We start from the raw sequence: 12,876 nt of genomic DNA, 5'->3' as shown, positions 1-12,876 counted from the left end.
AGGCAAGAACAGTCCTGAAATATGCAAGGGGTAGCAAATGAAAACCTAGACCTCGGCGAAAACCCAAGCCAAGGGGTAGCATACACGCCAGCCCGCCCACCCATCCACTCCGGAACAACACCCCAAAACAAAATGTATCCAAAACGATGGGGTAAACCATGTTTGGTAGAAACAACACCGCCCAGTAGCGAAGAAAGATGACGAGAGAAAGAAGCAAGGTATGGATCCAAAGGGCAACCGGCATGGGTTTGATCCATATGTTGAGGTCCAATGCGGAGCCTCGAAAGCCAGGATGAGCATGATGGCAAGGCCAACTTTGACAGTAGAGCCCAATATCACGGTTCCGATTTCGATTCTGCAGGAGAGCAGAAAGGTGAGACTGAGTCCCAGAACCTAGAAATCGAAGTCAATTTCCAGGGAGAATTTCGGTCCATGCCGAGAAAGGATGTCCATACAGACAAGCCAGGCTCGGTGTGCAGAAGGATCTCTGCCCGACATGGCATAGAGCCAGTGGACAGCCTTCCGAACCTTCTCCGCGAGCCCGATAGCCTCGGGGGTTCCGGGTAGAGTTCTGGCGAAGAGCTCAACAAGGATAACCGTTGCGGATTGCATGACGTAGTGGAGAACACACCACCAGGGCGAAGCCTCATATAACCAGTTGACGTCGGGTTCCTCGGGTAGGATGTCTAACATCTGCTGCGCAGATTCCACGCACGTTGTTGCCATTATATCACACACGGAGCTCGGGGAGGGTGTGCCGAGGACTTGATGTGCTAGACGGCGGAGACACGGTTGCGAGATAACAAGCTTAGTGGTGTAGAAGTGGAAAGCTAGGCTGACGCGCTGGCGGATGAGAGGACGCGCATTGTCGAAGTCGCCGAACTGAAACTCCGCTGGAAGACGGGAGAGCCAATTGTCAGCAGTGGTGTTGAAGTTAGAGATTGCCACTTCCATCTCCAACCACGACCGCCGTGTCCCTGCCCCGGGTGCGTACAAGGTTTCGATTGCCTCCCGCATTAAAGTCGCCAAATCTACCACATAAAGAAAATAAAGGGAGATATTTGGTGATAGGGGTTCCGCTATCGGCTGGGGCGTTTGCTCGGCGCCTGTGCCTGACGACACGGTTACCGAAGAGGCCACGCTAGACCCAGGGGTGATGGGATCGGAGGAGGTGAGAAGAGAGGCTAACAAATTGACCCGGGCTTTGTAGTTGGTGATAAACTGAGTTACTCCTTCATCCCAAAAGTCCTCTTCGCGATATGGAACGGGAAGGGGCGTGGTGCAAAAGATGTCGCCGGTGCTGGGGGGCCGCCCTGTCATCACGCATAGCACAGTATCCAACGCAAATAATGCCCACCACACGCGGTATCGAGTTTCCTTTGATAGATGGGCAACACTTTCCGTCTCGCTACGGAGATTGAGTCCCATAGCCACTGCTGAGCGAATCGCTGTCCCGATGATACTCCAGGACCTAATGAAATAAAGAGTCGATTAGGCAAACCCACCACCAAAAGAGCAAAAAAAAAATAGAGAGCCATCAAATGGAGACACACCTGTTTACCTGTCCCGTCGACAAGAGGTAAAATGCGGCTAGACCCTCTACCTGCACCTGCTGAAGGTTTGGATGGTCTAACAACACGACGCTGCCCACGCCTAATCGCCATGCCCGAGCAAAGTAGGCCAAGTGATCAGTATAGTTCCCCTGGGGATGACTTTGAAGCAGATGGGAGTGTTTTGCTGCGATGGCAAACACGAGGTTGAGCACGGCTGTCCATCGCTTCCCGGGTCGCACGTTAGAATTCGTGTAGAAGGACCGGTATTGGCTGAGAAAAATCTCCTTGCCGATGATGGGGAAATCAGGATGAATGGTTTGGAAATAGCTTTCGACGAGCTTATCGGCAATCTGCTGGGGCGGTCGAACTGAAACGTCAATATCGTCAGGGATAGGGATGTCCGAGTCATCTAGAAAGTAATTGAGAGATGAGATCGATGGTCGATCGGGGGATGTCTCCGACGGGGGTGAGAGCGCCTTGATCTAGGTCGCGCTTGAGTCTGTACAACCATGCCACCTCTGAGTGCTCCCCAACAAATCCCATCGCCTGGGATGCTTCATCGCGGTTGAAATCCTCCTCGGTATGGTCTCTGGCGATTAGCGGGTCTCCTGTTCTTCCAGAATCGGTTCGAGTGGCCGAAGATCCGGGGGACTGGTCATGGTTAGACGGGATCACATGTTAGGGAGAGAAATGACAATGGAAACAATGAGACAATGGAACAGTGAGACGCAGGAAATGAACATAACGAAATGGTTTCAGGTCAAGGTTTGGAGAGGGGAGGGGGGAGAGATGTGAAGGGGGCGTGGAATCTCACTCTGACTAATAGACCACCAAGGGCCTGATCAACGTGCTGTGCGGATGTTGAGTCCAGGCGTGGGTACAGATCTCGTAGCAAGCTTTCGTAGTTATGAACTTGTGCTGATAGATCTTTTAGTTCTCTACTCTCTTGGTTAGATGACGATCACACATCCCATGAAGCGCCAACACGCACTTGACCATCTTTTCTCGTTTCCGATCGCCATAGGAACATCGGGTACTACTATCCTGACAGCGCTGACAGGAGGGGCGATGTCCGCTGCATTTGGCCTTTTGATCGCGACAGTTTTCACAGGCCCTACTGACGCGGCCACTGGTAGTGTAGCTACTCAGGATAAACCGAACGAGGAATCGGGACCTTTGCGTTCATAGGCCGCTGGCCTGGGTTGGAACCCGAACGGTCATCGCCAGGGATAGGGTCCATAATAACCCGGAACCCAGACGCCTGGGTCTGGGTATGGCCTAGACTGACCTGATCGTAGACGATTGAAGCTGACTCGTGCTCCGAGATGCTCGGCCCTGGTTCGGGATGAGACGGGCGTCGGGAGAAACTGTCGCTCAAGACACGACAATTTGTGGGTTGTGTTGGTGCAGCTGGTGGGAAAGGGTATACAAGAAAGCACCATTTGAGCCTAGCGGGTTTGGCAGAAGAAAAGGGAAAGGCCAAAAGGAGTAGCCCTAGAAAAAAATGCCAGGGCTGTACGAGTACCTATAGCCATGCACCCCGCGATAGTAAATTTTTTTTTTCCTTGATTTTTCCCTCTTATTTTCCCAATTGCTCCTAGAGCAGTTTTGGGAGTTCGTGGGGACCCGTATACGGGACAAGTTCACGCAATGGGTTAGCAAAATGGAGTGTGGATATGGTCTCGCGAAATGCTGCGCTGTGGTATGTCGGATGTGAGAGCCGTCGTGTTTTGCCACTTTAGCCCGATCGAGCCCCCTAAGTACTAGAGTGGCGCTCTGGTAATTTGTCACCGATGATATGTCGCAAGGAGACGAGTTGTATGCAGATAGTGGATTCTTTTCTAGTAACATCATTTTGTTTAATCAGCTTAATTCTTATTTCGTCCATTCTTGGTGACGAGTAGACGAGGTCATTGTATTCGAAGAAATAGGGTGACAAGATACTCGCAGGAACACCTTGAGCTTGTCCTGGACTGTCCTGGCTTGTCAAAATACACAAAGCTCCGTGCTTTTGACAAATCTGCAATCACTTGTCTCGTGAATACAGCGATGCTCACAGTCAAAGCTCGTTTCGACCTGGGGCATGGACATGACCAGATTGATAGCTAGCTCGCAGGTTTCTCGTTCTGCACTTGGCGTCCAAATGCTGCCCGAGTCGATACACAAATCCGTAGTCATAACAAATTTCCCATCAGGTGCTCCACCGGTGTAATATGGAAAGCCTATACTCGGTTCGGCCTTTCTCTCAAGCTTTGTCTTAGCTTCACGCAAGCTGCCCTTGCTGGTAGAAGCCCTTTTCTAGTCAGTGAGCACAAGGAGGCAATGCGCTGTCGCCGGTAGGTATGAGTGTGTCTTTGAAAGCAGCCAGTTGAATAATAGCCTTCGCCATTCCAACCCTGGGGCTTGCACATGTACCGGGCCCGCAGCACATCCCCCTTGAGATAATTCCACCATCAACAAAAACCCTGATAGCTTCGTTGATTTTTCATCACTCGAACGTGGTCGTTGGTTCTTGATTGGTAGCCTCATAATCAAGATAACTCACTCTTCTTCTTCTTCTTCCCCCTTCACAATTCGACATTTGGTGGTGCTGACCTTCAGCCGAACGAATCCGATCCGCGAGAAGACTTTGTCATTTCCCCTCGACACAGCGCAGGGGGATCAACCCAATCGAATTGCATCCCATACACAACAAGTATTCTGCTTCGAGATATCTTGGTGCGGTTCCAACGATACCAAAAGGCTTTTGTTGAGTGTCGAGTCTACTCAGGAAGGACGCCGCTTGGCTGAGCGGAGTTTTGACACGCAAGACTACAGGCCGGTAATCTGTTGGGGTTGAGAGCAAAACACAGGAACCTTACTTGAACCAATAACAATATGATAGTCAGCCATATCTAAGGTGATTATTTTGGCTGGGATTACTGATGAAATCGGTAAGTCATGGGACCTCGCGGAGTCAGGGGAGAGGAGCCGTCAAGGGCACCCGGCGACCACGGCTGAAGCGTTCGGTTTGTCTGGTTCTCGCCTCCGTCACAATTGGCTTCGCTGAAACTAATGGATATAGCCACAGGATGTTTTGTCTCGAACTCGAGTCTCTCACAGCGGAATCCGATCGTAGCTGACGACCCTGACGAAGCCAACGTAACACGCATCAACCTGCAACGTGACGCCGATCGACCCCAGATACCCATGTCAGACCCGAGCATTCATCTGCTCATTTGCATGGCGGAAATAATTACCCTTGAGGGTTACTCAGTGTTATGGGGGTCCAACGCATCTGTCATACTGAGTATGACTCCCATGTCGATGACACTTCGCCGAGCTTGATAAAGGTCCCCACGAGTGCACCCCCCAACGGCCGGTCAAATAGTTCTGACCTTCACAAAGCGTTTATTCACGGGAGACAGAAGCCTCAATTTATAGCCTGCGGTGATGACTTCGGATGCCCGTGTCTTGGTGTCAGCGGCGCTCATCTGCACCCAAACAAATAACATCGGGTGGAGTTGCGCCTCAACACCATGGAAACGGCGACCAGCTAGGTCCAATAATTGACTTGTGGTCTGTACTTCATAGCGACAAGGGCGTATAAACACTTTGTGGGTGGGTGTTGCGAATGTCAAACTGCAGCCCAGTTACAGCATTTCATGTGGTCTGCGTTAGACCTTTGGAAGCCGATGCCACTAACGCATTAAGATCCACCGAACAGAAAAAGAAAAATCAACCCGATTCTTGCTGGTCGAAGATATTTCCTTCCAGCCTGGGTGTGATGTTCTCTTGCTGTGGCCGTTTTCAAAGTTCTTTTTGGAAGATATCGTTCCGAACGACAGTGGCGTCCCTCCCGATAGGGCTGCATGGACCAAATATGGGGGCCCGCATGAACATTCTATTGAGGATGGTCAACCATACTGTTTGAGATATATATATACTAGCCTCAAGTTCGAGGAAGTAGAAATGGATTCAAATGCCGAGTCTTTTCCGCCTTCAAAGACAACATTCTGAGAGTGAATGGTTGAGGGGTTGTGACGACATCTGTGACTCGGAGTGGTGGCCGGAGTGCGACCGGGTCTCAGAATGTCTTGATGACGAACTAGACCGGAGCCAAAAGGCTAAGCAGGAAATATGCGGGGCCAATTGATTGAATTAAGACTTGTTGTCGTTTTCAACATGAGGGCGAGAGGGGGAAGATGAAGGGGTGTGGTCAATCCCTGGAACTCGGGAGCCAGGTGATTTTCTATCGGAGAATAAATCCGTCGTCGCTGAACCATTCACATCCCGGGGAAAGCTCCTTCTGAGCCAGCATTCGCCCAGGATTTCATGCGGGAAGTTGCAGAACCAAGCATTCCTCGAGGTCATCTCACGTTTCTTGGAGGGTTTGAAGGCTCAGCGTCTCTCTCGGTAAAGTCATATGGGGGTGGCAACTAATATACAAAGCCGGACAGTGCTCCCTCAAGGCTTAGCCTGGATGAGGCTTGTGGAACCACCAACATTCTCAACCAGAAATGGAACTGGGGGCCGGGGGGGCACGAGGGTCTTTCTTGCAGAGTTGGAGTTGTACTAATGAATCATGATAATTTCTGGAGGAAGGGCAGGATGAATGATCAAGTGAAGTGTGAGTGGGTTGTGGTCCTTAGGTTTGTTCTGTTTGGCTACTCTGGTCTGGTCGTGCCTTTCTTGGGTCAGCCTTTTCTGCTCTGCTGTTGCTCTCTGCTGTTGCCCTGTTGTTGCTTTGTTTACTTCAGGCTTCTTCCTCAATAGTCACAAGTCACAAGTCACCTGTCTTTCCGTCTTTCCTTTTTCCACCGTCTCCAGCATATAAGATTTTATCCAGACCACATCTCACATCTTACTGCCCTCACGTCGAGATCACCCATTACCCCCCCGTGCAACAGACCGGTGGCAAATTTCGCCAATTTCGAGGTCCGATTTAGCACCCACCAATCCTGCCGTGGCTTGTTTGATACGCGAAATTGTCACGCCACAGTACTCTTGGATACAAACCCTGAATTTGTATCACACTAACCAACCTTGACCACTCGCAGTTTCTGGGTTCTTGCCACATGCTAGTGGCTCGGCCCGGGTTTGCATCTCTAGCCTCTAGCCCCTCTCACTATGGAGTACGGGGTACAGGACACACAAAAGACCCAGAGATCCCCAGCTAATCGAATGTCCATTGAAAGATCCCGGTCTTGTAGGGTCGTATTAATTTCCAACTATAACCTTGATATGCTATTTTTCATGTCGTCAATACACTTTCTCCGGTTTTGCATTGACACAGCCTCTTCCCTTGGCGTATGGTCTTTCAATTGTAGTTTCGTTTTTGTTTTTCTCTTTTGAGATCTTGGGTCAATATTGTAGCCTGAGGCACCAATATGGTAACTATCACGTGGAGACAATATGGGGGTGTCACGTGGTCTCCTATCTTATCGGGGAGCTCGCCTGGGGCACCTTGAGCACCTAAGGTTAGCTGCAACCATTGGAAACCATCCGATTTCAAGACTACCCCAGAACACGAGCTTCGAAGTTGCCAATTGTCCCCAGCGATGCAAGCAAGATAACCCCGGGGAAAGAATGTCACTGCGCGGGCCCATGCGCCAGTCGCATTTGCGGCAGGTGAGCGCCGCAAGTCTAGAGACAGTGTCCACCATCCAATCTTCGATGGAGACAGCTCGCCGAGATCATGGCCCCACGTCGGACGAGCACATCGTCCGTCTTTCCACCAGTCTGACTCGGCATCAATGCACGCTTTGGGTGCACAATGATCCCTTCTCCCCGGAAGAGATTCTGCTCAACCCCTCGGTATTTGGCGAAAGTGGCGTGCAGGTCGGAGACCTGGTCGAGATTCTACCCGTTCGCGCTCCCGGTGATTCAATTCATTCAGGCGTAAAGCCAGACTCGGATATTAAGACCGCTCGTGAATCTCACCCGGACTTGAGTACGACCTCGCAATCCGATGGCACATCCAAATTCAAAACTCCCCTGCAATCCCGCTGTCTCTTTGTTGTGAAGCCCATCCCGCAAGATATCAAACTTCGCAATCCCAGGTTGGAGATCTCCATCACCGGAAATGTCGCCAATACATTCGGCTTCAAGAACCGTAGTCAGGTTGTGCTTTCTATAGTTGACCGCGATCAATGCGCGGCATCTCATGTCGATATTGCTTTCCGTGATCAGTATATGGTCCGATCTGACATGTGGAGATTGGTGATGTCGGAACTTTCTGAGAAAACCATTTACAAAGGTCAGAAAATCTCTTTCATGAACAGTATCAAGGCCACAGTCAAGAACATCTTCATTCGAGAGAAGAAAGTTCTTTCGGGATATTTCGCATCCAACACGATTCCTGTTTTCCGGAGCGAGTCCGCCAAATACGTCCTGTTTATCCAAATGTCTAGAGAGATGTGGAATTTTGACTCAGAGGGCTCTGGTGATATTCTCTTCAGTCGCGTCATCAACGGCTTCCTTCCGGAACTCTTCAAACGGTGGGTCAATTCCGACGCAAAGCATCTAGTCACCATCGTACTCTTCACCCGTGTAGAGTACGATGCATCTGCCCATCCCAGTATCACATCGCTTACTGCGGGTAATGCGAAGAGTGCGGGCGGCAACCTTGTCCCGACCCGAGACTTTTACCGCGTGGTTGTGAACGACATGGCCAGCGGTCATTGGACAACCATTTTGGATGAGCTCAAAAGAAATTTCAGATCCTTTTTGAGAGATGTCTCGATTCTCAAGACGAACGATCTCGATGCTGCCGCTGGAAGTGGTGTCAAAATCCCGTCCAAGCCACACACTGCAGTTATTGCAGGACGCCCCAGCACAGCCCTACGCGGGAATATTTTGGAAGCCATTCATCTCGCTTCGGCCCACTTGGCATATGACCACATCGATCGAGATATGGTTCATACCGGCACATCCATTATTGTCATTACACCTGGAAGTGGCGTCTTTGAGGTTTCGCACGAATCTTTAGCTTCTACAACAGAAGCCTTGGCGAATCGCGGCATTGCTATTGACCTTGTTTGTCTGAGCCCAATGCCTCTTCACTCTGTGCCGCTGTTCAAGTATCGAGCGCCGGTGGAGAGACAGTTCACCGCAGGCTCTAGCAGCACCCCCCAAGGAAACGTGTCGCCCGAGATCCATCACTCAATATCCAGCCTTGTGAGCAGATCATCTTACCTCTCACCGGGCTCTTATCTATCTGCGACACGAATGCGTGAAAGAGGAAATCCTCACTTGGGGGAATGGAGCTACGGAATTCCTCACTGGCTCGACATTTCCTATTGGAATCCGGAAACTTACCGAGAAGCCCGACGAATCCTGAAGAATGATCCAAATGCACCGATCCCATTTACCGTCACTCGGCCCTCCAAGGCATTTACTCCACGGGTTCGAATGTATGAAATTCAGATGATGGGGGTTATGGAAAGTGAACAGTCAAACATCTCCATTCCATACCTTTTGGAGGGTCTCGATATGGCAAGACCCCGAGGATCCTGGCCTGGGAATAATCCTATATCTCGAGGTCCACCAAGGGCTCGATTCGCGCAAACTGCATCACTCAAAGTCGAGTACAGCGAAAGCCTTCGGCCAGGGTCCTTCCTCGAGAACGTTGAGGACGAAAGTGATCTTCAGACCAAAACTCCACAAAAGTCCCGCAAATCTATAATGGCTTGGATGGATCAGTACGACGACAATGTATTTGCGGCCACCCCCAAACCACGCCAGAGCCAACGGCCCAAAAACAAGCGACTCAGCGAGCCAGAGGTACAAGCTGTCGCAGCACATGATCGAATTTCTGCACGGTCGATCTCACGGCTCAGAGACAAGGATAATAATATTCTTGAGACCAATCCAGCTATGCGAGCCGGGCCCCGACGAATTGATACTTCTGCTATGGCTAGTCCCAAGAGCCCTCTTTCTTCTGAAAGCAGCCCGTCGCCAAAAAAGTCTTCTTTGAAGCCGTCGACTACGCCTATTTCGTCGAGGATATCAAGAACAATCAGTTTTGCACTCCGGGGCTTGAGTGCTGCTCCCTCTAAAGCAATTGCAAGTACGGGTATCCATGTGGAGCACGCAAATGCGTTACCCATGTCAAACCAAAGAGCCGCAGGTTCGGACACCAGGAGTATCGCATCCCTGAGTCCTTCCGAGTCTACTTCCACGCCAACGATCATGGAAGTATCGTCATCCAGAGCATCTACTCCCCCTAGAGAGCTCCATGGAAGTCGTGTAACCCCTTCCAAGCCTATCTCAATCAAAGTTCCCCCGAAGAAGCCAGCGGAATCCCCGGATAAACAGCAGCACGGGGATACACAAGCACCATTGTCGACATCTGCAGTAGAAAACCCATTCGACGAGGAGGGACGCCAGGAAGGTCAATCCCGCTATCATGAGCAAAGACCTGAGATCAAGATAAACCACGGCTCCCGAGATTTTACAAAGGGGTCGCCAAACAAAGCACTCGCCCCATGGGTCAGATCTGTTAACCCTTGCAATACTCCTAAGGATGTCATGCGCAATACCAGCTGGTTTGGTCGCTGGCAGCATGCATACCCTCGCCCTCCGCATGTAGCTGTGGTAAAGTGGAAAAGTTTGAAGTCACCGGCAGTGCTGCCATTGACAACCGAAGAGTTTCCCACCGCCACCGAACTTACTTCAGACTATCTGCAAACCCCATACCGCGTTTTCCCAAACGACGATGTTGAAGGATTCGAGCCACCAAAAACCCGAGGAGTACTCCTGCGCGAGATGATATCGCTACGTCTCTCCCATGGCTTTCAAATCGTTGTTGGAAGACATGTAGCGGAAGTAACATCTCAGCCTGCCATGGAGTCCTTGAACGTTTTTGACCCTCGAGGTCTAGAGCGAGATGGCGTTACAGTTTTCTTGTCTAAGGGAAGCGCTATTCACCGTCTCATCTGTATCCAGGGTGGAGAAATTGAGGTGACCCGCTTCACGCATCAATCTTCGGCGACGCTCACGATGCCCAAGAGGTCTAATCTGACCTTGTATCAGCCAGCCATGAGAACGATTCTGAGACCAGAGTATGAGATTAAAGACATCAAGCTGGATCCTACCGCCGAGGAATATAATTGGAACTACGCGGACAACTATGTCGCCGGTCACCGCGATTATCTCCATAATCCAGCGCAGCAACTGCATTTCTGGAGGGTCCGCTACGTCTTGATCCCCATGCAGCTCCAGTCCACTTCACGACGTCAACTCCAGCCCTACAACGAGGATAACGAGGAGGAAATTCATATTCTTGGAATCAGCCGGCTCACCTCTATTTGGCAAAAGCAGAAATATGTGTCCCCGGAGGAGAAACGCTTTGAATCGTCGACTAAGAAACGAGACCAGAATCCGCTCAACATCATGTATCAGACTCGGAACCCATCGGAAGTTGTTGCCGCAGAGCTGGATCGCGTGCTGCTCACTGATCCTGGGCTTGACAATCCACCTGCTCAACTGCTGCCCGAGTCAGAGCTACTTGAGAGGTCTAGTCTTAACCTTTCATCGCTGTCACAGAGAATACAAGGTGAGAAGGGAGTTCGGTTGATGGACCGAAGATGGCATTGGAGACTGCATTACAACTGCTTTATTGGTGTTGAATTTACGACCTGGCTCTTGCAAAACTTCAAAGACATTGATACGCGCGACGAGGCGATTGTGTTTGGAAATGAATTGATGAAGGAGGGTCTATTCCAGCACGTCGAGAAGCGACACAATTTCCGAGACGGCAATTATTTCTACCAGATCTCTGCCGAATTCCGTCTCACACGGCCCGAATCTCGGGGTGGTAGTTGGTTCCCCCAATTACGCGCGGAAAAGTCTACTCCATCAACACCAGCTATTGGCAACGTCAGAGATTCACCTTCAAGTTTCCGGACTCGTTCTGACAGCACAGATGATCGAGTTCCCCAGACCCCGACCACGCCTTCCAAGGGCAAAAACAAAGTTGCCATTATGCTTTCAAAGTCCATTAAATATGATGTGGATGCTCGTAAGCGATCGAATCGGGCGGAGGTGATTGACCTTCACTATGACCGGCTGCACAACCCTGAGAACTGTTTCCATATTGAGTTAAGCTGGATGAGCACGACCCCCAAGATGATCGAAGACACGGTACACAACTGGGCCTCGACTGCTGAGAAGTTTGGGTTGAAATTGGTCCAAGTTCCTATCGCTGAAGCATGCGCCATCGATCGAACCCAGCCATTCCGAAAGCCATACAAAATCACACTGAAGACGCCGGCGCCAAAAGGCCCCGTCCATACGGTCTTCAACAATGCATCGTTTGCACAGCCCGGGCCACCGGACCCGCTCTACTACCAGAAGTGCATATTACGCAAGTTTGACTTCGTGCTTGATTTCGAGGCCGCTTCCGCGTTCCCCGCGGATGTCGAGGTCTCATTTTCCTGGGGCAAACCCGACTACAAATACCCTCAGTTCATCCACCGAACAGGTAGCATCCTAGCCCAGATCACCGACGAAGGCGATTTCCTCCTCCTAGCAAACCGTCTAGTCAGCACCCGGACCGCTGCAAGTCGTGACACAGGCCGGTACGAGCATCATAATCGCACAGACTATCGGGGCCGCCCAGCAGCAGCCCACGATCCACTAGATCGTACTTGCTCGCCACGTCTCTCACCAATGACCAGACCTCTCCACGATATCGGAAGCCCGATGCCGAACCCAGTCTCATCCAACTTCGACTCTGCAAACCTCTACCGGGCCCCAGAACACATCCTCAACGTCCTTCAAGAGTTCTGCAATGATGTCATCCAGCTGGAGCAATTCTACAAGGAATCGCACGTCCGTCCAGTCTCGACAAAGGTCGAGCCCGCAGCCGCACATCATCTCATGGATACTTCTATCCCATCCTTGGAGTTACCTGCCAGCGTGGTTAGCCACCACATCTCTCCCCCGCCCGGATTGCCGTCTCGTGTTACGAACGACCGGCGTGAATCCCACGACGGATTGCAGTCGCCAGAATTGGTGCGTGCTCGTGCGCGCGGTGAGAGTCTGAGCTATACTCGTAGTCCACGAAGTGGGACCTTGCGACCTCTGATTTAGGATACCAGATTCGCAATGCCTTTCTGATGGACTTGCTTTTTTTTGATTAATCTTGTTTTGTACCAAATACCCTGTCTGCGATTATCAGTGTCATGTATACGATAGTTTTTATGGAATAAATGTTCTCTCTCCATTTTTCACCCCGCTGCTACCTCAATGGAAGGAAGTATAAGTAAGTATTGCCTGTCACGAAAGAGGCTATATGAGCCGTAGAATCCGGAAAACCACCCAGGCAGACACCGGTAAA

The 12,876-nt window shown here is 50.8% G+C and overlaps 2 protein-coding genes across 2 annotated transcripts; one reads left to right on the top strand and one right to left on the bottom strand.

The window, feature by feature from the left end:
- Positions 1-393: 393 nt before the first annotated feature.
- Positions 394-2,583, bottom strand: N7481_003037 (putative C6 transcription factor; the record flags this gene model as incomplete). Its single annotated transcript, XM_057262256.1, has 4 exons — positions 394-1,471; positions 1,554-2,035; positions 2,088-2,204; positions 2,545-2,583. The coding sequence occupies 4 exons, from the start codon at positions 2,581-2,583 to the stop codon at positions 394-396; spliced, it is 1,716 nt and encodes a 571-aa protein (XP_057123917.1).
- A 4,538-nt stretch (positions 2,584-7,121) lies between these two features.
- On the top strand, positions 7,122-12,629 carry iml1 (GTPase-activating protein IML1; the record flags this gene model as incomplete). The annotated part of the gene is made up of 1 exon (XM_057262255.1): positions 7,122-12,629. One exon carries the CDS (start codon positions 7,122-7,124, stop codon positions 12,627-12,629), a length of 5,508 nt encoding a protein of 1,835 aa, XP_057123916.1.
- Between the last annotated feature and the right edge of the window lie 247 nt (positions 12,630-12,876).

This window comes from Penicillium waksmanii (assembly GCF_028829765.1).
Source record: "Penicillium waksmanii strain IBT 27052 chromosome Unknown utg000004l:1.0-5674109.0:1.0-5678898.0, whole genome shotgun sequence".
Classification (NCBI taxonomy): Eukaryota; Fungi; Ascomycota; class Eurotiomycetes; order Eurotiales; family Aspergillaceae; genus Penicillium; species Penicillium waksmanii.
Note: the sequence above shows the minus strand (reverse complement) of the source record. Positions and strands in the feature narration are given on the sequence as shown.